This window comes from Aegilops tauschii, chromosome 3, assembly GCF_002575655.3.
Source record: "Aegilops tauschii subsp. strangulata cultivar AL8/78 chromosome 3, Aet v6.0, whole genome shotgun sequence".
Taxonomy (NCBI): domain Eukaryota; kingdom Viridiplantae; phylum Streptophyta; class Magnoliopsida; order Poales; family Poaceae; genus Aegilops; species Aegilops tauschii.
The window spans coordinates 521,345,417-521,372,011 of NC_053037.3; the positions used below are offsets into that span (position 1 = coordinate 521,345,417).

Genomic DNA, 26,595 nt, shown 5'->3' on the forward strand with positions numbered 1-26,595 from the left:
GAGTTATTAGCAGGTTCAACTTAACGTGAAAGTAACCGGTGTCATAACATGCCATGCAACTGCAACACAAATATATGCATCATATATCATCGGAAATAACTGGGTCAACTATATCCACACTAAGCACAAACATCAACAACTCATGACACTTCCCTGGTTATGATTAATCATCACTTTTAACAGAATCTTTACTTAACAAACTTTATCATTTTTCTCCCTCAAGAAAATAACTCAAAATAATTACTCATACCATAATCATATTACTTCTTCATAAAAAATATTACTCCTAGTTACTTAACCAACTTAGTTAGCTTTAAACTTTCTGTAAACTAAGCATGTCAACTTAAACAAGCAACCAACAGAATATAAATAATATAATAGTGATGTAAATGCATGGATTAAATCATTGATTCAAGTTGAAAAGTCACAAATATTGTAATGGCACCATGAAAATGTTGCTCTGGCTTGCCTTAGTGCAGATGAGGTTCACAATCCTCCTGGTGATCCTCAAGACAAGCTTCACTTTCTGAAAATATTTATAAACACAAAAAGAAAACATCAAGAACCCTTCTGAAATTCACCAGAATATCTAGACAGCAGAGAAAAATCTCATTTTTGGTGAGCTGCTAGATTTCTTCATAAAGAACGCAATGCAAAAAGAATCAATTCATTTGGACTTATGGTTTAAAAGTTTTGGCTGTTTGAAGCTCTCTGGAAAAATGAAATTTGAATTTAAAGAAAAACAGAACGGGGGGTGACGTCGAAGGCGTAAACCCTGCTGGCGCCATCACTCGTACCGCTTCACGCGCGTACAGAGTGGCTGACTAGCGGGCCCCGCCAGTCAGGTGAGAGGGAGGGGGAAAGGGAAACAGAGGACGGCGCGGCATCGCCGGAGCACACGCCGGCGAGGAGAGCTCCTTGGCCAGAACGAGAGGGAGGGATCGAAAGAGAAGATGGAGGCGCACCTGCCCGTACCCGTAGATTCGCTAGGGGTGGTCGGACGGCATCGGAAACAGCCTCTCCAGCGGCAACAGAAAGCAGAGGTCGCCGGATATGAAGACGACAGCGACTAGAGGTGACACCAGGGGCTCCCACCGGGCGGAACGGCACCACCGAGGCACGGCGGAGGCCCTGTAAGGGAGGCCCGAGCCTGGGATGGGCTGGAGCCGCGGAGACGACCCGTGGGGATCGCCGGCGAGCTCGAGCTCGGGGACGGCGGCCTGCGGCCTGCCCGGCCGGGCTACGGCTTTCTACGAGATCGTGGAGTGTGTGGGAGGAGTGGATGATGCTCGAGGAGGCTGGGGAGGGCTCTATTTATAGCCGAGCATTGAGGGGGGATCGGGCTCCGCCGGAGGACACCTGGACATGGTGCCCAGTGACGAACGGCGTCAGTGAGCGACGGAGAAGGCGACGCAGCTCACGCGGGAACTGTGGGCGAGCGGAGACGAGCACGGGAGCGAGGGGTTGGCGACGAACACAGTGCGCAGCGCACTGTTTCGTTGGCCGGACCGCGCCCGTGCTCACTGCGGCGAGCTCCGGCGTCGGCGAGCGCCAGGAGGGAGTTAAGAAGATCGGGACGATGATTGTGGCCAGGTTTGGCATGTTTAGGCAGTCGGGGAAGCGAGCACGCGGTCAACAGAGGCTCGGGCGCGTCGCAGAGCTCGTCGGCCGTATGCCAGCACGCCTGGATGAACACGGTCACCGCGTGAACTCTGACCTCAGGCCGACCTAAGCCCAAACTTCATGTCTGGAATGTAGTTCGTGGTAGTTTTAGAGGTTACCACACTTTGGTTTGGACTCAGACGCAGTAGAATAGATTTCAACTTCCTGGTAAGTTTCTGGTCAATAACTTTGAGAGCTTACTGTGGTCAAACTACTGGGAGTTGGGAGCTGGGCTTTGGAGGTTAGCAATCATCTACTAAGGTGGTGATGCACAAGAAAAATCAGCCACAATGGATCAAGTAAAATGGTAGTTGCTGTAGAAACTACCATTTCTGTCCAGAACAGAAATATTTTCTGTAGCAAAAATATTCCAAAAAGTGATGAAATATTTTTGCTCAGGAAGGTGCCCTAGGGTTCAAAGAATATTTGTGAATTTCCTCAGATTTTTGTGGGCAAGAAAAATTGGGTTTGATTTGGAGCACATTGAGCTAGCTAGGGTTTAAGAGAGGGAAATGAATATTTTTCATTTAAGAAAAATATTCAAAATATTGTTTTAAGATGAACCAGAGAGAAAATGATAGTTAGAGAGGGGAATGAGGCACTTGGGTGAAAGTCAAGGGGTACCCAAGTGTTTAAGTCCATATGAAAAGATTCAAAACTCCGGATTTCAAAACCAAATCAAATGAAAATCAGACAAAGGGAAGAGGGCAAAAACCAGGCTATCACATAGTCTCAATATATCGAAGGGATACAAACCAGTCAAGCAAGCAGTGGGGCGATTTTCCGAACCCAAACGACGGGCTATGGGGGAGGAGCTAGCCAAGCTACTTGCAGCCGGGTTTATCAGAGAAATCAAACATCCGGACTAGCTAGCGAACCTGGTCATGGTACCGAAGAAGGATAAATCCTGGCGCCTGTGTGTCGATTTCAAAGACCTTAATAAGGCATGCCCTAAGGATCCCTTCCGACTACCTCGCATCGACCAGATTATTGACGCAACCGCAGGACACGATTCACTGTGTTTCCTTGACGCATACTCCGGATACCGTCAAATGAAGATGAAGGAGTCCGACCAGGCCGCAACGGCATTCATCACCCCGTATGGGCCCTTCTGTTTCAACACTATGCCTTTCGGGCTCAAGAACGCCGGTGCCACTTACCAGCGCATGATTCAAACATTCCTGGAAAAGCAAATCGGCAAGACTGTGGAGGCATATGCCGACGATGTACTCATCAAAACCAAGCATGTTGAATCCTTAGTGGATGACTTACGCCTTACATTCGACAACCTCCGAACATACGACATACGACTCGATCCATAAAAGTGCATTTTCGGTGCCCCTGCCGGAAAACTGCTTGGGTTCATTGTCTCCAATAGAGGAATCGAAGCAAACCTAGCCAAAATCCGAGCCTTGTCACAGTTGGCAACACCATCAGACCTCAAGCAGGTCCAAAAACTAGCCGGGTGCGTGGCAGCTTTGAGCCGTTTCATCTCTAGACTAGGAGAAAAGGCATTGCCATTGTATCGCCTGCTCCGACGCACCGACCACTTTGCGTGGACGGATGCTGCCATGGCCGGAATGGAAGAAATAAAAACTTTGTTAGCAAGCAATCCAATCCTGGCCGCACCAAACGTCGGCGAACCGATGTTGCTCTACATATTTGCAACTCACCAGGTGGTGAGTGCGGTGCTCGTCGTTGAACAAGAGGAAGAGGGACATAAATTCCCATTCCAAACCAGTATACTATGTATCGACGGTCCTTACACCATGCAAATCCCGATACCCGCATTATCAAAAGATAGCCTATGCGGTCTTTATGGCATCCCGCAAGTTGCGGCACTACTTTCAAGAGTGCTCCATCATGGTGGCTTCCGAAGTACCACTCAATGATATTATAAACAACCGGAATGCCACTGGCCAGATTGCCAAATGGGCCATTGAGCTCTTACCATTTGAAATAACGTACAAGCCACGCCGAGCCATTAAATCTCAGGTGTTGGCTGACTTCGTCACCGAATGGACAGAGGCCAAGCTCCCTAAAGAGTATGGCACATATTCCAACTAGGTGATGCACTTCAACGGCTCTAAAATGCGAGCTGGACTTGGGACTGGTGTCGTCTTGACATCCCCCACAGGAGACATAGTCCGTTATGTGCTACAAATATCATACACAGACTCTAACAACGTAGCTGAATACGAGGCCCTACTGCACGGTCTCCGGATGGCCGTCTCCATGGGCATACAGCGCCTCGAAGTGCGTGGGGATTCCAACCTCGCAATATCCCAAATAAATGGAGAATTCGACGCAAAGGATTTGACGATGGCGGCTTACCGCAACGCCGTACTCAAAATATCAGCTCGGTTTGAGGGGCTCGAGTTCCATCACGTGGCTCGAGAAAGTAATCAAGCCGCGGACATCCTGGCTCACATGGGCGCTAAACGCAATCCCGTCCCACCTAACACCTTTGTGGAAAGGCTCTTCAAGCCATCGGTGGTGTGGCAGGAAGAGAGCGGCAACCCTGGTCCGGAGCCGATCACACCTGCATATTCCGAACATAGCTCCGATATCATCGGGGGCTCGGGCGTCGAAATAACACCCTCGGCCCACGAAATCATGGCTATAATTGCCCCGTGGACTGAACCTTTCCTCGCCTACCTTACTAGAAACGAGCTCCCTGATGATCAGACTGAGGCCCGTCGTATCGTTCGACGCTCGAAGGCCTACTAAGTCAATGAAGGAGAACTATACAAGAAAAGTACTACCGGAGTCCTTCAACGATGTATCTCCGAAGAGGAGGGACGGCAGATCTTGGCTGAAATACACGCTGGTCTTGGTGGCCATCATGCCGCAGCTCGGGCCCTTGTAAGTAAAGCCTTCCGTACGGGTTTCTATTGGCCCACGACCCGAGCAGACGCACAGGACCTCGTACAACGCTACGTCGGATGCCAGCTTTTTGCCAATCAAAGCCATATGCCACCCACCGCCCTACGAACAATCCCCATTACTTGGCCTATTGCGGTCTGGGGGCTAGACATGGTCGGGCCCCTTAAAGGGGGAAGCCATAAGAAGAAATATTTACTGGTTATGGTCGACAAGTTCACTAAATGGATAGAAGCCAAACCAATCAAAACGACCGAGGCCGGACCGGTGATAGACTTTATATCCGGTGTCGTACACCGTTATGGTGTCCCTCACAGTATTATTACTGACAACGGCTCTAACTTTACGGCCGATGAGGTGAAAACTTGGTGCGCTAATTTGGGAATTGATACGTCTCCAACGTATCTATAATTTATGAAGTATTCATGCTATTATATTATCCATCTTGGATGTTTAATAGGCTTTATTAAACACTTTTATATTATTTTTGGGACTAACTGATTAACCCAGAGCCCAGTGCCAGTTTCTGTTTTTTCCCTTGTTTCAATGTTTCGCAGAAAAGGAATATCAAACGGAGTCCAAACGGAATGAAACCTTCGGGAGAGTTATTTTTGGAACGGAAGCAATCCAGGGGACTTGGAGTGCACGTAAGGGAAGCAACGAGGAAGGCACGAGGCAGGGGGCGCGCCCACCCCCCTGGGCGCGCCCTCCACCCTCGTGGGCCCCTCGTGGCTCCCTGACCGACTTCTTTCGCCTATATATATATATATATATATATATATATATATATCCATATACCCGAAAAACATGGGGGAGCAGAATACATCGGGAGTTCCGCCGCCGCAAGCCTCTGTAGCCACCAAAAACCAATCAGGACCCTGTTCCGGCACCCTGCCGGAGGGGGGAACCCTCACCGGTGGCCATCTTCATCATCTCGGCGCTCTCCATGACGAGGAGGGAGTAGTTCACCCTCGGGGCTGAGGGTATGTACCAGTAGCTATGTGTTTGATCTCTCTCTCTCTCTCGTGTTCTTGAGGTGATACGATCTTGATGTATCGCGAGCTTTGCTATTATAGTTGGATCTTATGATGTTTCTCCCCCTCTACTCTCTTGTAATGGATTGAGTTTTCCCTTTGAAGTTATCTTATCGGATTGAGTCTTTAAGGATTTGAGAACACTTGATGTATGTCTTGTCGTGCTTATCTGTGGTGACAATGGCATTTTACGTGATCCACTTGATGTATGTTTTGGTGATCAACTTGCGGGTTCCGCCCATGAACCTATGCATAGGGGTTGGCACACGTTTTCGTCTTGACTCCCCGGTAGAAACTTTGGGGTACTATTTGAAGTACTTTGTGTTGGTTGAATAGATGAATATGAGATTGTGTGATGCATATCATATAATCATGCCCACGGATACTTGAGGTGACATTGGAGTATCTAGGTGACATTAGGGTTTTGGTTGATATGTGTCTTAAGGTGTTATTCTAGTACGAACTCTTGAATAGATCGATCCGAAAGAATAACTTTGAGGTGGTTTCGTACCCTACCATAATCTCTTTGTTTGCTCTCCGCTATTAGTGGCTTTGGAGTGACTCTTTGTTGCATGTTGAGGGATAGTTATGTGATCTAATTATGTTATTATTGTTGAGAGAACTTGCACTAGTGAAAGTATGAACCCTAGGCCTTGTTTCCTAGCATTGCAATACCGCTTGTGCTCACTTTTATCATTAGTTACCTTGCTGTTTTTATATTTTCAGATTACAAAAACCTATATCTACCATCCATATTGCACTTGTATCACCATCTCTTCGCCGAACTAGTGCACGTATACAATTTACCATTGTATTGGGTGTGTTGGGGACACAAGAGACTCTTTGTTATTTGGTTGCAGGGTTGCTTGAGAGAGACCATCTTCAACCTACGCCTCCCACGGATTGGTAAACCTTAGGTCATCCACTTGAGGGAAATTTGCTACTGTCCTACAAACCTCTGCACTTGGAGGCCCAACAACGTCTACAAGAAGAAGGTTGTGTAGTAGACATCAGGCATCAAGCTCGATTACGCCTCCGTATACCACCCTCAGATAAACGGTCAGGTCGAACGGGCTAACGGCCTAATAATGAGCGGCATCAAACCCAGACTAGTGCGATCCCTGAAAGAATCAGACAAGCACTGGGTTGAGGAACTCGATTCCGTACTCTGGGGCCTACGGACCACGCCCAATCGCACGACCGGATATACACCTTTCTTCATGGTGTACGGAGTGGAGGTAGTCTTGCCTTGCGACATTATTCATGACTCACCTCGAGTGCGCATGTACGAAGAGAGAGAATTCAAGCTCGATCGGCAGGACGATCTGGACGGCCTGGAAGAGGAGCGCGATGTTGCGAAGGCCCGTTTCGCATTATATCAATAGCAGGCTCAGTGATATCAAAGCAGGGAAGAACGGGTAAATACTTATAATGTCGGTGAACTCGTCCTACGCCTACCAGAAAAGAAAAAAGGACAAGCTCAAGCCCAAATGGGAGGGTCCCTTCATTATAGATGAAGTTCTCACTGGAGGAGCCTATCGCCTTCGCTATGCTTCGGATAATCGCTTGGAATCAAACCCATGGAATGCTGCCCGGCTCCGAAGATTCTACGCCTAAAGTCCGCACATGTACCTTTTTTCCTCCCTTTCACTTTTTTCCTCCTTTTTCGTTTTTATACGAATTCTAGCTTGTGATCGGATAAACCACACACTTGAGGGGTATACATCTTTAAATGTACATACCCCACAATACCTGGGGGCTTCTTTTCACAAGAAGCTTATTTTCATTATTACTTTTCGAGCATCAAGCTCACCGTATATATGTGTTGTCCACTCATATATGTCTTTCCTTCGCCATTATATGCACCTTTTATGACTTTAAGATTTTGCCAAGCTGGGTTGCCTGGCTCCTGTGCTTATGCCCTACGTTCCCGCTTGTTCGGCTAGGCCATAAAGGGAGCACCTCTGCGATTGTTACAACGGGGTTATCCGGACATGTACCTCAAACTGGGTGAAGCCGAAAGCTAGCGTTCTTAAAGGAATAAATGGTCGGTGGACAAAAGACGAATTGCCCTCGTTGCAATACACAACCCCCAGACTATAACGTATACTGTGATTTTTAGCATCACAGCTTCGGCACGCAAAAAAAACCGCATGCTGGCCCAGGGAAAGGAACCCTTAATGGAACTATTCTCTCTGGAAGATGTTTCTTACAATTAAATGTAATATTACATAACTCCCCGAATACAACTTGTCTGTTCAAGCAACTATGAGCAGAGTGCCTGGTTTCCGAACATACTTTGGTGTTTACCTACGGTATAGTATTCGGAAACACTCCAAACCTCGGGTTTTCGGAGGTCGAAGCAGAAAGTCTGCCATGACAGTGGTTTTACAAATTCGGCTGGAGACAAGTTTGTCGATAAAAGTAAATTGCTACTTGGACTCAAAAACTTCTTCTTCCTCTAGACCCTCTAACAGCTTGTCTAGTTCACAATCCTGTTGTGAATACTTGGCGGCCATCTTCACTTGGTCGTACACCAGACTGACCGGAATTTCCTGTCCATCGAATCCTCGAGGTCCGACCCGCGCCATATGATTCGGATCAAGTCCGGTGTACCGTGTTTTCACCATGGCCCAGGCTTCCCGAGCACCTTCTCGGCATGCTGATATCTTCCATAGCGCAAAACGGCACCGAGCTCCCTTGAATAAATTCACGAGTTCCTCCATACTTCCTGGAGGAGAATCGGCTGGCCATAAAGCCTTAGCAAGGTTCCTCATCGCCTTCCAAGCTCGCTCATGCACTTTGGACAGCTCCTGTAGCAGGTTGCCTTGGAATCCAGACATTTCTCCTTCGGGCCGCCCGGTCAGTACACCTACAGAAGCATACTTGTTAATATTTCATCAGGGGACCTTACGAAAGTCGGGTTAAAAGAGCATACTGAATATGCCGCCTTTCAGCTTCCTGTTCTCCTTCAAGGCATCCGATAGCTGGGCTCTTACGTCCTTCAGTTCTTCGGCTTGCTTGATGTTTGCATCCTGTAGTTTGTTCTTCTCATTAATGGTCCGTGTTAATACACGTTGACCAGCGGCTTCTTGCCCTTTGGCATGCTGTTTGTCTGCTTGAGCAGCCCTTAGCCTCTCCTCCAGCTGATCTGTCAGCCCTGTCCACAAAACAATACATAGTTAGAATTATTGTTGGTACGGAATAATGTTCTCCGGATGCTATCGTGCTTACCATCAGGTGCCCTCTTGGATTTCTTTAAATTTTCAAGTTCGGCGGTGGCAACAGTTAGCTTTGTTCGGCACTCTTCCAGCTCCTTGGATAAGGTGTTATTCCTCTCCGTGAGTACTTGATGGCGTAATGACCCTTAAATCAGTTGGGCCAACTGTTTCAAGGCTCAGGGGCTACTGGCATATGATTATTAAATCTATGCAAAAATTCTTACCCGCATATCCTTGGAAAGCTGGTGAGTAGCTCCAGCAAGCCCATCACGTGCAGCTCAGAGGTATGCATCCGCTGAGCTGAAGGCATTGAATGCCTCTTCGGTGAAATTTGGGTCACGCATAGCCGCCTTCCAGCGCGGATGGTTCATTGCACTCTCCACTTCGGAGTTGGTGACGGATACATTATCCGAATCTTCGGAGGGGGGACAATCCGGCATTACACCCGTATCAACTCTAGCCCTGGAGGCAGGGTCCGGGGTCAGATTGGTGGACGCGTGCTCGACGATGTCTCCGGATACAGTCCGATGAACGCTCTTCCTAAAGTATGGCGCAGTAAGGGACGGTATGATTGCCATGGGGCATATTAAAAACCATACCTCTTCGATGAAGGCTCGGCAGTGTCGCCATCCACCTTTCTCTTTGAAGACCCACCTCGCACAGGCTCTGCCCGTTTAAGGGATGCCTCTGGTGCAGAGTGGCGAGACGAGCGCCGCCCCTTTAAAGCACGAGACAGTGTGGAGGGTGAAGCGCAGTGAGAAAACTCTTTTGGAGGAGACGTCTTCGGGGTACTTACGTGAGAGGAAGGGAGAAGACCGGGGTAATCGGCGGTAATGGCCACTTCCGTGCCGTCGTAGCTCGCCTGATAGAAGACCCCCTCCTTGAGCTCCACAAATATATTCGGATCCTCCTCAAATCCGGGATCCAGGTCCCGAATATGATCCTTTGGCCGTGGAGCGGGGCTATAAATCCCCGCGACGGCTTTCCTCCATTTTTTTTAAAATAGTCGGATTAAAGTTCGGATAAGTACGACTTAGGAAGGAGATCGAGTAAAGTTACGAAGCAAAGGCTCACCCAGCTGGGAGGATTGTACATGGAAAAGCCTTCTCGGCATTTAAGGTGAGTGAACTCTTCTTTCTCCCCTTTATAAAGATCAGCCAACATGTCGGCCAGGGCGGCGAAGTTGTCCGGACCCTTGCGCCCATAGCGAGATGTGTCATCTTCCCCGTTGTAGTTCCACATGGGGAGTCTTCTGGATTGGAGTGGCTGAACACCTCGCGTTATGGAAATCGCCATGGCCTCAATTATGGACAGTCCGGATTGGGCGAGTATCTTTATCTTGTCCATTAACTTCTTAACCTCCGCACTATCTACCTCCTCGAGGCTCCGGGGGCGCCAGCTGTGGCATTTCTTTAACGGAACGTTGGAAAATACGGGTAGGCCTCGTCGAATTGGGTCTAAGAGAACGACATCTTCAATGTAAAACCACTCCGAGGGCCACTCTTCGGATGCCTTCTTCGGAGTGCCGGACAGGTATCCTGTCCCAGCTATGCGCCACACTTCGGCGCCGCCCTCCTCGAATATGGATCCCTTTTGGGAGCGAGGGACGAGGCAGAAAAGTTTCCTCCATAACTCAAAATGGCCTCGCAGCCTAGGAACAGCTCGCAGAGAGCAACAAAGCCCGCGATGTGCAAAATGGAGCCCGACGTAAGATTGTGCGGTTGGAGGCCATAGTACTCCAGAAGACCTTGGAGGAAAGGATGGATCGGAAATCCAACGCCTCTTAATAAGAAGGAAACAAAGCACACTCGCCCCCCCTCGGTAGGATTGGGGAAGTTTTCCGCCAGTGCTTCGCTGTTGATGGAAGTTAATCCCTCCCGAACGGGGACAAGATCCGCGGGAGGGAGATATCCCAGCATCTGGAGCTTGGTCAGCTGGGCGTGGGATACTGAGCAGCTCTCCCAATTGCCTTTTTCAGGGTCGTGGGGGCGGGAGGAAGAACTGGGAGCGTTAGCCATGTTTGCATGGTTTCATGTGGAAAGCTCTAAGGATTTTCTGCCTGGTGTGGGATGGCATCTGAGATTCAATCTCCTTAAATAGACGCCTTCCCTACATGGCCCGGGTGTTATGTGTAAAAATGCTTGGACCCCTCGTATTCGTCTGACACGTGGAAGCCGGGGCAACAATGGCGCAGAAGCCGAAGGGTATAACATTTAATGTATAGCGAGCTGTTCGAAGAATTCACCTTACCAAGACCGAAGATGTAAAAGCCGAATACAGTCCTTTGGTTCAGATGCTTTGAAGTACTCGGAGGATGAACCCGCCTTGCAATGCCGAAGACAATGTGCGCGCCGGACACGTCGTCATTGAAGACTGGTTCGGGGGCTACTGAGGGAGTCCTAGATTAGGGGGTCCTCGGGCATCCGGGCTATGTGACATGGGCCGGACTCATGGGCCGTGAAGATATAATATGGAAGGCGTTCCCCCGTGTCTAGATGGGACTCCCCTTGGCGTGGAAGGCAAACTTGGCGTTCGGATATGAAGATTCCTTTCTCTGTAAACCGATTCTGTACGGCCCTGGCCCCCTCCGGTGTCTATATAAACCGGAGGGTTTAGTCCGTAGAGGCGATCATAATCATCATCATACAGGCTAGACATCTAGGGTTTAGCCATTACGATCTCGAGGTAGATCAACTCTTGTAACCCCTATACTCATCAAAGTCAATCAAGCAGGAAGTAGGGTATTACCTCCATTAAGAGGGCCCGAACCTGGGTAAACATCGTGTCCCCTGCCTCCTGTTACCATCGATCCTTAGACGCACAGTTCGGGACCCCCTACCCGATGTCGGTTTTGACACCGACAGCGAGCAGCTATCTAAGGGTCAGCACACGCCGATCGGAGAGCAGATGGCGACTCCGAGGCCTTGGATCTGAGGGAGGGGTTGGAAGCGCCAAGGTGAGGAAGAGCATGTCCTAGCCGCTGTTGTCCGCCGCAAGGCTTAGCCTGGGGGGCTCCTCCGGCGACGAAGTGGGAGGGAGTAGCAGTGGTGATGGCCTCTAGGAGTGGCGGCGGCGGCCTCCGGAGTCGCCCTCGAGCCATCCGGGAGGCAGTTGGAGAACAATAATCTCGGGATACAACAATTATGCGCCTACATTCCTCTGAATGTTGAAGATATTTATCTCTACTCAGACCATGAATCTCACTGTATTTATCTATGTCATTAATAGCATCTACCAATTACTCTTTTTTGTATATAGTTCAAGTTCCACCCTTTTAATATATTTTTTCCTCATACCACTGATCCTTTATACTTCTATACCGCAATAAGCACTATTGCAAACCTGAGAAACAACACTTTCTAGATCCACCCTTAAAAACCAGCCTAATTCAAAGTTAAAGGGCTGTACAATTTTTGGTTGATTAATTCCAAAATCTAATAATAAGGGAGCATTTTCTGAATTAGTCCAGGAAGTCAATGACATACCTTTAAAAAAAATCTATGATCAGACCCTCTATTTTAGATATGCATTCCTTTTTATGCTAGAACAAAACAGGCCATTAAGGTGAAGAGGCCTACGCGATCACGGGTCAAGTTAGTTTGTAAACATACTAGTAAAACGCCCGTGCGTTGCCACGGGCCTTTGAGAAAAAAGATAAGGTGCTACTCACTGAGTTAATATTACCGAGAACAATGTCGTTTAAGCTAACTCACATCTTTTTTTTCGACAGTCGGCTAACACACATCATATTATTAAACACAATAATCTTAGAGCACATACAGCTGGTCCCCTCAAATCTACGAACACGCCCGATCGTTAACTGCACAGGAGAGAGAAGGAAAATGGTAACCCAACCCGACCCTTATATCATCCCCGGTCCAGGCTATCCGCAAACTCTCACATTGACACCAAATATGGGGAGTATATGAGGCTCATAGACGCGCATGGTCGATCCGCCACGTAAGATGTGGCCCACCATGGACTACCTTTTCTTTCTTTTCTTTCTCTCTCTTCATCTCCACCAAGCACATGCACGTCACCGGATATATAAGGGACAAAATGAGGAGTATGGTTGCATGAACGAACAAATAGAGGCTCAAAACGGACACTGACTGGGCGCTTCTGTGGACTTTTAGGGTGCGTGGATTTGCTAAATCCGGCTATAGATGCTCCTATTGACAACTCAAACAGTCATGTTTTTTTAGTTGAAATGAGTTTTGTTTTATTCATTCATTTCAGCACGATCCGAGACCAAAAACATCACGAATACGATCTGATATGTACCTGGCCCAAGTTTCACATAACTTATTCGCACAATCCTCTTTAGTTAGCCAAAGAGAAGCTCCATTAGTCAAGCATCTCACCCATACCACCCTGAAACTCCTCTCTTGATGGCATGCACTCCTTTACCTCCTCAGCAATAGGCCATAGATTGATCTATCAATTTCCGAGCTTCTTAATTTAGCCGCCACTGTTTTTGAGTCTGCTCCAAGATAAGCTTTGCCACGTCCAATTCACGTGCAAGCTGAGCTGCCCATCGAATACACCGGACGACATTCCATTATGGAAATCTCGCAGAGAGGTGAACATCTACAAGGCTATAAATCAAAACGAACAAATCAACTATTCATAGATACCAAATTTAAGAAGCTCGCAAATGTTACTGCTATAAAACTGTATAGTGCTACCCATCTTCATGTTGTTCCCTCCGTTCGTTCAAACTGAAAATAAGTAGAAGAAAATGAAAAAGAAGAAAAAAAAGATTACAAAATACTCCCTCCGTTCCTAAATATAAGTCTTTTGGAGATTTCACTATAGACTACATACAGAGCAAAATGAGCGAACATATACTCTAAAAGGCGTCTATATACATCCGAATCTAGTCTCTATAGTGGAATCTCTAAAAGGAATTATATTTAGGAACAAAGGGAGTACATGTCTCATGCAGTCAGGAACTTCAGATTTTGAATAAGCTTATGCTTGTACTCATCTTCCAGTACTCTATCAGGAGCCAAAGTAACTAAACATCCTCCATCACCTCTTGCAAATCTCAGAACCTCCAATCCTTGATGCACTAAACTAACTTTCACCACAACCAGTTCTTTCCCTCATCGCCCCGCTCGAATGGAAAGGAGACTGAAAAGAAAGCGATATAAGTACATCAAGGAATCAGATGAGGGCTATTGACAATCCATAAATCCCATGAGTCCTACTGGTGGTATACATGAATAACCAAATGCCATTTACAATTCTCCTGAAGGTGGGTAAATAGAATGTTTAACCAAAGCAGATCTTACAACCACATATTAGAGGTTCGATATCTTTCAGGCCAATTGCAAAAAATGATGAACACTCTGACTACACTAAGAGAATGGATGCGACATGATGTGAAACATATACTGACATTGCATCATGTAAAGGGTTAGTGGTGGTACTGATTATTTGTTGTTATTAGCAAATCCTTTTAGAGACCATGGATGACTAACACGATGTTGCAATCAATTTGTAATTAAAGAGACCAAAAGTTCTTTTTTTAACCAGAAAGTCCTTGCGCTGGAGTTCGGACAAACCCCTCAATAACATGACCAAATTTGTTTTGGCTCTGGTTATCACATATCAAGTACGAACCAGCAAACATACAGACTTGTGAAGCTGATAAGAAATCATCAAAGTTATGTGAACTTGAAACTAAAAGTCCAACAGAGGAGCGAGGAACTAACCTTGTTATCATTTCTCTGAAGTCTGAACCTCGCCTAGTTCTTGGTCCAATGTGAGTATGCTTCAGAGATAATGATTTCTTATGTAACATGCGCTTTCACATCTGAAAAAGCACATAAATATATATAATAGGAATAGTAATCAGATGCTCAAAAACTATAACCTGAACATATCAGTGCTTAAACCAAATTATCTATACACAACCATAAAAACTAAAAGAACCATCTAACAGAACCATGGAAGGCTTAGGTTGCATGTCCTCAACTGAAATGGGTGAGTTCTGGGCATCCTTCTAAGCTACTCTGTTTAACATAGCTCATGATCAATACTTCATGCATTTACCAAGCCTGCTAATGCTTTTTTGAAGTTGACGTCCCTATTTAAAATTCAAATATCAATTTGCACCAATAAAATATTTCTTGATATGTAGGTGCATCCGACAAACTGTAGACACGAAATATTCATTGCATGAACCAAAAGTAGATGAGCTACCTGTAGATGCAAGGAAATAATGACAAACTGCAACCAGTTCTCCTATCAGTATGTAACTGTGTGCCATTAATCTCAATATACCTCACTCTTGGGCGAAGTCAAGATCCATTCTAGATCAGTGCAAGAAGCTTCAATACTACACCTTCCATAAAATACAGGAACTTGTCCATATTTTACTGCATCTCCCAATAGCAGCAATATCATAATCTTCTGCCGCTTGCTCCCTTCTTCTAGTTTCAGCAAGAAAAAATTATTCAGTAAACTGAAATTGAAAATCTTTTGGGAAGTAGGTCGGCTCGGTGTGAAGCAATGGTTTTAGGTAACTGTCTCTGGTTCAAACTTTGCCAATGGGTGTGTATCGTCAACCATATTTCTACCTTCCAGTAAGCACGAAAGATAATTATTCCAAAACTACCTACGTGAACATCATTGTCTGCATATATCGAGAAATAAAGATAAATTCCTATAACTACTGGCTTGTTCCTACAGGATAAAGAAAATGTTCTTTTTTCGCTATTTTACCTTGGCAGACATCAAGGGCATTCAGTGATAACACCATTCTTAAATATGTCTCCACCAAAGTAATCATAGCATGCCCTGTTGGTAAAACATGAACAATTCTTATTTATCTGCATTCAAATTTGATGACAAAGCATACTGGAGAGCAGGAAACAGCTATAGGTTTCTGAAGTTAGAAAAAAAATCAGTGCTTAAATGGCATATAGGCTTCAGGTCAGATCATTTTTTTATAAAATTGTCCTGTCGTGCTCACACAATATTATGCATCTAATCCTAGGCATTTAAGTAACCAAATTACTGTGAATAATCTGTGGACACATATTTATCTATTCTGAGCCAACTTCTTTGGATTCCTAACTTGTATAGCTGAATCAAACTCACTTAATCAAGCGGATGCTATGAGCTGCAAGGCTAAAGAGAATATGTTACAACTATTCGTACTACAGTCAAAAAATTGCACACATGATAAATTTTGACATTCGCCGGTGAGGAAAGAACATCAAAAGCTGCTACTATATACTGGGTTAAGTGGATGGAACAAAAATCACAAATCTATACCAAAATAATTTGTATATAGCCATAAAACAAAATCCATTGCAAGAAGATGCTACGTACATACCTTGACCTACAGCAGCAGCAGCAGCCAAACACTAACAGAGAGCACCTTCAATGAGCAGACTAAGCAGCATGTGGCGAGGGGAAGTGGCACCACTTGACCACCATACAACACTCATCATCAGGTCAGTGTCCACACTACCCAAGCCTCAAACTCTAGGTTCATCTCTTTTGTCAATCTGTCGAGTTGAATTGATGCTCTTGGGTAGTGAGAGACACGATCCATGGAGGTAGATTGGGTACAGGGGTTAGAACTTGGTCTTGAACTTGGTGTCGGGACGATGTGGGCGCAGCCGGGGCGTAAACCATCAATAACCATATTCCTTGTGCTGAAAACATAGTCATGTACCCTTGTAAATACAATCATAATAAACCTGCTCTAATGTCGGTCACTACCCGTCTCAATTCCCCTAACTCGAGGTTGCAACTTGCAACTTCAAGAATCATTCTAATAAAATAATACCGCGAGTGTTTTCCCATCAGGGGTGATGTCCCTGTCATGGAAGCACCGCCTGTCAACTCCAAGCTTCTTCATGAACTCGAATTGAGATATCACCAAAACAGAAATCGAAGCATAAGTTGTTGATTCCAGCCATGGACCTAAGACACAAGATCAGGTAATTCCCATACTTCTTCTCTTAGCCATGGCCAGGGAATTTGTGCCATCCTCCCAAGGCCAGTTCTTTGTAGGTGCACCAAAAGGATCTCCTCCAGTACCCCGAAACATATGCCAGAATGCCACACTGAACTGCAACCTAACCTGTAGCACAAAACAAATATATAATCCTAGTGCAGCACATAATGTACAAGTAAATTAAAAGGATAATCCTAGTGAGCAAATGAATCAACCCTCTGTAAAATTTAATATATATCATGCACGCAAATATCAAAGGAATATAAGAAATGTAGGTGGACAATATGTACAGGACACCGTTCATAACATGGAATTAACTAAGAAATTTCTAGCCAGTCTTACAATCCTTGTTTCTTGAGTTTGCCTAGATCATGAAGGTGAGAAAGAGCATCAACTGTAGTGAGCAAATGTCAACCCTCTGTACTCAGTAGAATGGTTTGTGATTTAGGAATATGTGGCCTTGGTAAGGAAAGTTAAGATTTGCAAGGAAAGATTAGTACAGGGATGGATCGGGCTGGGTGGGGCTCTCATGATCATCCATTTGGGTATGCTAGAAAAAAACCAGAGGAAAATCGGTGGGCTTTTCTTTCTTTGGAAAAAAATCAGACGGGAGGTGGGCTAGCATTGAGAAAATCGGTGGAGGGGGCTAGCAATTGAATTTCAGTTTTAGTACTATTAAGTACTTTCTCAACAGTACTAAATGCTCCTTTACTCGGTGGTCAAATGCATGCCATTGTTCTGCAGTATGCAGGTGTGTTATCAAGTAATCATAACTCTGAGCGTCTAAAATAAAGCATGAAAATTACGAAACACACCTTGCACATTTTGTTGTGTAATAGGAACGACATCCAATTCCAATACTGATGGTAAATGAGACCGGAGGAGAAGTGTCAGCTCAAGTAAAATCATTTACATCGACCTTCACCTTAGAATTAATATGAATTAGTATGTAATCATCAACATCAAAAGCAGTATTTCCTATGGACCGAGACAATTCTCAGATGTGTCCATAAAAGGGCTACTAAGAAGGAACCAAAATCATGATTATCTTACCAAAATTATGCACTTCCGATGGGCTTGAACATGAGATCTCCGCGGTGTGGCAAATAACATCTAAACTACCAGTATCTGCATGATGCCAAGACGAGAAAGGTAGCGTCACCTCCACCGTGTCTCTGACATTCATGATCTGCCCCGCTGTTGTATCAATGGCCGTGGCAACTGAATATTTGTATCAACGACATGCTTTCATGCTCTGCTCGGCTGCTGTGTCAATGATGTAGTTGGAGTCCCTTCTTTGCTTCTCGAGGCATAGACCATGGACGCCCTCTTGGGAGCGACTTTCAGTAGAACAGACGCCTAACGCACGACCGACGGCAACACCCTCCAGTGCGCGACATCATTTCTTCATCCTACTACGGCAGTCGTCCTTCGAGTTTCAAACTTTGTCCAAAAACTTTGAATCGTAGGAATTATCATTTTCGGAAATACGCTACACAATGAAACGAGTACACATGTGGCAGCTGAAATGTTTTTGACAGAAATAATGTTGTAGCTAAAAGCATTTCTAGCAACCTAAAGGAACAACCACTGCTGCTGATTTTATAGACACATACTTATGTAGATTATTGTATGAACAACCCCTAAACTATGTGTGTGTAGTTTCAGAATTTTAATATCACTTGACACCAAAGATGGCTATGATCAGAAGGATAGAAAGACATGCATACTTAGTGTTTATTCCCCATCAGTTTGTGATAAATGAAAGGTGTTAACCAAGCATAATGTGCACAGGATCTGTCCTGGTAATTCATTTCCAATAAAGCCAGGTGATTTTTCAGCAAAAAGAATGGCATGTGATCCCATGATAATTATTTTTTAATTTTTTTGCGAAAACCATGATACAGTTATTAGATATATCTAGTGTCGATCGGTCCTACTGTGGCCTTAAGAGAATAAGTAGACATGCGGCCAGAAACATATATATAGGTAGATATCATAAGGTCCAGGTTCTGTCCAGAACAATCGTCTCTAGCAAGTCACCAAATCAAAATATATCCATTTGTGCAATTGTACTGAGTTTGAACATGCTTAAATACATAGAAATTAGAAAGTAAATAGCAGATTATATTGTCTGAAACTGATCTTCCTGGAGAGGATTATATTAGCAGCAACTGATTAGTTCTAACAAAATATGATTCGTCTATTTACTTAAATAATGGTTCACTTATTCACCTTCAATGTTTTGGCGTGATGGTGTTGATTCCCTTTCTGCCCTGCTTGTAATCTCATCAGGGCTTGAAATTTCCAATTTGTTGATGCTTGAAGGGCAACCATATGCTACGTTCAACACGGACACCCTGCCATTACATATAAGTTAATTGACAGATTCTTGCTAATGGTCAACGACTAACAATCAAACTATGAAATGCATCGCGGTTAATTCTCACTAAAACTAATAATTCATATATTTCAGTGAATTTTACGTTAATCAAATAATCGAACTAATTAATTACCAGCATATGGCTGAAGAGGCAGTTGGTTGTCGTGCCTTGGACCTCTGGACCCGAGGCATGCGAGGTTGCAGTTGCCCTCCGGCCGCCAATCATCGGGTACAGACTGAAGCACGCCCTAATGGCCGCCTCCGCCTCCTGGAATGTAACAGCATCAAACAGGGCATAGCATCAACTAACGGGACTGAATTAAGCAAGAAAATTAACTACTGAAGATCAGTCGATGACGAGGGGAAGAGAGATTTGTTTGGGTGGGTACTCATGAATCCGCCGCCATTGGATCTGCCAGTGCCCTTGTCTGTGATGATGACGACCTCGAGGATCTCGCCGCGCTCGAAGTGACGATGACCTCGAGGTTGCCCACTATGAACATGTGCAAAACGAACACCTGAATCACAAAAAGAACATGGAGCAACATCATCACAAAAAATCTCGCACGGCTGAATCCCGATTCGCTCACCTGTTTTTGGCCTGCAAAATAAACGCAAAAGTAAACAGAGGTGAAAATAATCCCCGCGCGCGGAGCAACTGGATGTCGCCTCGGGAGCCCCTGTAACAGTGTGACGTGGTCCATGTTTCCACCGGAGCCACCTCAAATCGACCCCAACCGCAAGGGGCCTGACGTTGCCGCTGGGACCTCACGCCATCCGGGAGGTCGACGTCGTGCGGTCGCCATTGGATCGGACCAGGAGGAGGAGTGGAGAGGGCCGGATCCAGCAGCAAGGACCGGATCAGCACCATGGCGGCTGCAGCCACCTCTCATGGACGCCATAGAGAGAATCCCCGCCGTGGAGGCAGAGCTGTGCGGGGCTGGCAGTGAGTAGTGGCGGGGAGAGGAGTGGTCAACGGACCTGAGGCAGTGCGTGACGGCGGCGACCTGGAGGCGGCGGTGTGGCACAACGACGACCTGGAGGCGGCGGCTCCTCTCGTTCCTCAGCGGAGGCGGCTCATCTCCGATCTCGGATCTCGGTGGCTGCCTGTCTCGGGGCTGGGGCGGTCTCGAGAGATCTTAGGAAACAGATTGAGGGAGGCTCGTTGGCCAGGGCGGCGGCGAAGGGATGGAGCGGTGGCGGTGAAGGGACGAAGGGCGGCGGCGGGCGAAGGAGGGCACAGAGTCGGGCGACTGTTTCTCGCTCGAGGGCACGAGACCTCGCTCGTACGTGCGGGCGATTGGTTTGCGATTTTTTTCGCTGGTTAATTTTCGCCGGTTTGTTTTCGCTGGTTTATTTCGTTCGTGTCAGTTGGATACGACGGGAGGTTGGGCGCGTGGGGCGGGTGCGGGACTCGACCGGAGGGTTTTTCTTGGTTCATCACGGCTGAGCGGGAGGTGGGAGCAAGTACCAAAAAAGACCATGTTAGGTGGGACGAAAATAAAACCCGGAACGCGGACTACCAACTGAGACATTAGAAGTAGAGATCATCACATATCTTTTTTATTACTTAGAATGTATCATTTCATTTCTGTAGTGGCGAAATACTTTAGTCATTTATCTTGAGAATGATCTGAATCTTGCCATGCATCCACATTGAGTATGACATATGGTATGTATCATACCTGAAGCCTATCAGCATTCAAGAGTTTTCCAGGACTGACATGAAAAAAAACAAGATTAATCGCCGAGAAGCAAACTTCTTATCCATGCAAATCATAATTTACATCCAGAAACTCGAACGGGCATATATAGTATCCATTTCATTGCATACAACCACAGGCCAACCAGCCCTAGCTACATCCAGAACGCTACAGGAGAAAAATCTGTGAAATGCTTCGACAATGGATAAGAGCTGGTGGTAAAATCGATGGTCGTCTGCAGCTCTCCCTTATGACTGTACCTGAGGCCAAACCTGGTCATATGGAGCATGCAGCCATCACAATCACCAAAGGCATCCTCATACTCCACTTCCTCACGTACAACGGACTCCATAAGGCAAAACCTGGCGTTGCCCATGTACGTGAGAGTGGCATACGACGCAGCCTGCTTCCTCTCCGGGACCTTGTGGAACATCTTCTCCTTGACGATCTTCCACTCCGGCCGCATGGCGCCGCTGCGGGGCGCGACCTGGCAGGCGCAGACGTAGCCATCCTCGCGAAGGCCAACCCATGCGTCCAGCGTGCTGTCATAGTAGCCCTGGCCTTGGAAAGGCAAGGCCCGTTCCCCATGGAACCTCCACTCGACGTGCCCGGTGTCGAAGGAGAAGGTACGGCGTTTCATATTGTGATTGTTGAGCACAGACATGAAGATGGTGTGTCCATCCGGGTGCACGGCGTAGGAGGTGATCCATTCATCCTCCTCGAACGGCGGCGGCGAGGGCACGCTTCTCCATGACCAGCCCATGGTACGAGGACTTGGAGGAGCCCGAGACATCACCTCAAAGGAGTGCTGCTGACCCCACTGGCAAAAACTCAGCGCATACAGCATCTCCGCAGTGGCCACGGAGGCGTGGAAATCACCTACCAGTGGACCGGGGAGTGGAGGGCCGACGGCGAGTCCTGTTCTTTTCGTGTCATAGACAAGTGTGGGAGCCTGACCACAATATGGGTCGGTGACGATGACGATGTTGCTGCCCAGGACCGCAAAGCGCATTGGATAAGCAGGTGCCGGCGACACCAACCGGAGGACGGGTGGCTGGCCAAGGTCCGCGTCATCGTCGGCGGCGTCAATCTTGTGGATGCTGAACCCATCTTCCCAGTCATCGAGTACCAGATAGAGGTGCTTCCGATCAGGTTCAGGCCGTGACCTTTTGCAGGCGCAGTTCGCCTGCTTCTCCTGTCCCCGCTGCCGCTTAGACATCCGTGATCTCTGATCTGCTCCTCCCTCCGAGTATGTTCTTGACTATCTGCAAGCAGCAGAGGCCTAAGACTCGATTTTTATTGTGCTTGGGGCTCGAGCCAGTTGGAATCGAATTCGGAGGCAAGATCGCGTACCTGAACTTCAATAGGAGCCGCAGCCGGCCCTGGCGGTGGGGGGAACGGGGCGGCAATTGAAGCCGGAAAACCCTATTTGACGCATTTTGCGTCAAACAGACAGCGAATCGCACAGGCGGGGCGACCTGGCGAGCGATTTGGGCCGGCCCAACTATAGCATATGTACAGCTTTCATCTCTGGTTTTGGGAACTTTCTAGAGGATTCCCAGCCGGTTTTTACTGGTTTTGGGAACCTTCTAGAAGTTCCAGAACCGGTTTCATTTTTCCTTTCTATTTTTTCGTTTTTCCTTTTCCTGTTTTTTTTCTTTTTCTGTCTTTTTTCTGTTTCTTTTATTCTTCTCTCTTTTTTGTTTCTTTTTTCTTTTTTTCTTTTTCAGTTAATTTTCCTTTTAAATATTTTTCAATAATTTCAAGTTTTCTTCAGATTTCAATTTTTTTTACTGATTTTCAAATTTAATCACAAATTCAAAAAATGTTTCAATTTCAAAAATTGCACATGAATTTCCAAAAATGTGCCTGTTTTAAAATTTTGGTCAAAATTCAAAAAATGTTCAGAAACTCCAAAAAATGTTCCTTCTTTAAAAACAATTCACAATTTGCAAAAATGTTCATGGTTCAGAAAATGTTCAGTAATTTCCAAAAATGTTCACAGTTTCAAAATTTTATCAGAATTTCAAAAGATGTTCGCATTTCAGAAAAATGTTCAGCAATTTTAAAAAATATTCACGGTACCAAGTTTTGTGAGGAATTTCGTGAATTGTTCCATTTTCTGAAAAATGTTCACCTGTTGAAAAAAATGTTCGTCGTTTCAATTTCTTTGTTTGGAATATCTGAGGTGTTCAATTTTCGAATATTTGTTCACAAATTCAAAAAATATTGCGGTTTCAAAACCAGATAAGAATTTCAAAAGATGTTCGCATTTCAGAAAATGTTCCCTGTTTCAATTTTTGTTTCGAATTACGTGAATTGTTTCATTTTCTAAAAAGATGTTCACAAGTTGAACTTATGTTCGTGGTTTCAGTTTTTTGTTAATAATATCTGAAATGTTCCTTTTTTCAAATATTCATTAAAAATCACAGTTTTAAATTTGTTCAAAAAATTCAAAAATGATTCTTGTTTTTCAAAAACAATTTTCCACTTTTTCAAGTTTTTGTTCACATATTCCAAATTATGTTCTTTTTCTGAAATCTTGTTCAATAACTCAAAAAAGGATCAAAATTTCTCAAAATATAAATTTTCTGAAAAGTTATACTTACGTTCACTACAGTAACTAACTCGGGTCTAGTTCCAGTTGGCTACAGTAGCGTCGTGGTTTACAGTTCTTTAAGCTATCGTGCACTGTTGTGTCAACAATGCTAGTCTAGCGGGGTGTCTATGGACAAGCGATTGCAGGCAGTAGGTCGCCAGTTCAAATCATGTAGTCGCTCCATGCTTCTCTTTTTCAGCTTTCTTTTCCGTGTCGAGGGCTCGATGGGCCGGCCCAGTCGAGCTATCGCCTGTGCGTGGCGCCGCCAATTTGACGCAAAAAGCGTCAAATAGGGGCTCCCATGTTGAAGCCAAACTCGGCAACGCCTATGTTTACACAAGCCAAACATGGGCTAGGCCCATCATCTTTCTTTTTCTTTCAGGATCCCTTCTTAATAAATATTATAAGAGCAATACGAGCACTTCAAGAAATCCAAACTAGTTGGTAATAGTTCTAGCGGATAACCAAACTAATCCCAATTAGGAAAATGTTGGTCATACTTCTACAGAAGACAATGTTGACATCAACATGGATGATACCAGTGTGAGTGATCATGCGCCCATATTCAATCCATCTGCCGTAGAATTTGCTAGTGTTGATGAGGAACCGGTTATTACTATGGATATTTATGTTCCAAGCAATTTGGGTAATCTTGATAATAAAGCGAGGGATATATTAGTGGAAAAGGGGCCTAAAAGGGAAGAAGAGAACACTAAATATTCTTTGGATGAAAATTCAATACATTTTTCGTATAGCCATTACTCAAGAAAAATGTTCATTGGAGAGGTGCGAGTGATAGGAAATGGCTAGTTTTTTTAAAACACGCAAAAAAAGGTGTTTTGCTTTTGTTGTAAGCTTTTCAATTCTGAAAAATGCAAGAATGCATTGAGGCATGATGTGTTTTGTGAGTCAAAGCATATTAACGAGAGACTGAAAGAACATTATCAAAGCTAGTGTTGACCATATTACCAACATGAACTCTTGGAATGAACTATTAACTAGGTTGAGCAAGCATGAAACAAAATTGACAAAGTATTGCACCAGCTTGGCAACATTATGCATTTGGAAAGAAAAAAGGCTTGATGATATTGATATTATCATTAGCGATTTTGCATCTCAAAATGTTAGGAGGAATTTGAAGGAATATGTAATACATTATTTGATATGCACTTAGTTGTTTTCGTTGATACAAATTATATCTACATATAATGATTCGTAACTAGACATTTATATTAAGGGATTGTAATTTCGCCCCGGCCCCTGAAATCTCAGGACCGTCCCCCGGACGCGGTCGAATCAGCCCGCCAGCAAACGGCCAGTGCGGCCACAAAGAATCTTGCCTAGTGAGTTGGTTCCTACTCAAGGCCTCTTTCAATGCATTGGTGCTTAGGTGAGGTCCTAAGAGCATTTAAAGTCTTAGCAACTAATGTCCATAATGTATGGGTGCTTAGCTTTTATACCCAACCTTGCTTTATTTAATTGTTTAACAACTAAATCCCTTCATGCATGGGTTGGTATGCATTTTGCATTGGTCCATGCGCTTAGCACCGTTTCCTTCCGGGGTCATCATAATGTTCTCTCTCCCCTTGAATTGCTTTGCCACATCATTTTTTTCCTACATGAGATCCTTAGCACCTGTACATGGCGGAGCACAGGAAGGGCCTCATATAGCTAGCTGAAGGAAATATGCCCTAGAGGCAATAATAAAGTTGTTATTTATATTTCCTTATATCATGATAAACGTTTATTATTCATGCTAGAATTGTATTAACCGGAAACTTGATACATGTGTGAATACATAGACAAAACAAAGTGTCCCTAGTATGCCTCTACTAGACTAGCATGTTAATCAAAGATGGTTAAGTTTCCTGACCATAGATGTGACGCCCCCGATTTGACCGTACACTAATCATACACGCAACGTGTACGATCAAGATCAGGGACTCACGGGAAGATATCACAACACAACTCTAAAAATAACAATAAGTCATACAAGCATCATAATACAAGCCAGGGGCCTCGAGGACTCGAATACAAGTGTTCGATCATAGACGAGTCAGCGGAAGCAACAATATCTGAGTACAGACATAAGTTAAACAAGTTTGCCTTAAGAAGGCTAGCACAAACTGGGATACAGATCGAAAGAGGTGCAGGCCTCCTGCCTGGGATCCTCCTAACTACTCCTGGTCGTCGTCAGCGGGCTGCACGTAGTAGTAGGCTCCTCTAGCGTATTAGGAGTCATCGTCGGCGGTGGCGTCTGGATCCTGGGCTCCAGCATCTGGTTGCGACAACCAGGTAGAAAGGAAAGGGGGAAAAGAGGGAGAAAAGCAACCGTGAGTACTCATCCAAAGTACTCGCAAGCAAGGCGCTACACTACATATGCATGGGTATATGTGTAAAGGGCCATATCGGTGGACTGAACTGCAGAATGCCAGAATAAGGGGGGGATAGCTAGTCCTGTCGAAGACTACGCTTCTGGCAGCCTCCATCTTGCAGCATGTAGAAGAGAGTAGATTGAAGTCCTCCAAGTAGCATCGTATAGCATAATCCTACCCGGCGATCCCCTCCTCGTCGCCCTGTTAGAGAGCGATCACCGGGTTGTATCTGGCACTTGGAAGGGTGTGGTTTATTAAGTATCCGGTGCTAGTTGTCATACGGTCAAGGTACAACTCCGGGTCGTCCTTTTACCGAGGGACACGGCTATTCGAATAGATAAACTTCCCTGCAGGGGTGCACCACATAACCCAACACGCTCGATCCCATTTGGCCGGACACACTTTTCTGGGTCATGCCCGGCCTCGGAAGATCAACACGTCGCAGCCCCACCTAGGCACAACAGAGAGGTCAGCACGTCGGTCTAAATCCTATGGCGCAGGGGTCTGGGCCCATCGCCCATTGCACACCTGCACGTTGCGAACGCGGCCGGAAGCAGACCTAGCCTAGCAGGCGTTCCAGTCCAATCCAGCGCGCGCCACTCAGTCGCTGACGTCACGAAGGCTTCGGCTGATACCACGACGTCGAGTGCCCATAACTGTTCCCGCGTAGTTGGTTAGTGCGTATAGACCAAATGGCCAGAGTCAGATCAAATACCAAGATCTCGTTAAGCGTGTTAAGTATCCGCGAACGCCGACT

General features: G+C 45.7%; 1 protein-coding gene across 1 annotated transcript; it reads right to left on the reverse strand.

The window, feature by feature from the left end:
- Positions 1–21,018: 21,018 nt before the first annotated feature.
- Positions 21,019–22,083, reverse strand: LOC109780775 (uncharacterized). Its single transcript, XM_020339360.1, has one exon. The coding sequence runs from the start codon at positions 22,081–22,083 to the stop codon at positions 21,019–21,021; it is 1,065 nt and encodes a 354-aa protein (XP_020194949.1).
- Positions 22,084–26,595: the final 4,512 nt, after the last annotated feature.

Bases quoted from the DNA above. Each gene is read 5' to 3' on its own strand.
- LOC109780775 (XM_020339360.1), bottom strand. From the start codon at position 22,083: ATGTCTAAGCGGCAGCGGGGACAGGAGAAGCAGGCGAACTGCGCCTGC.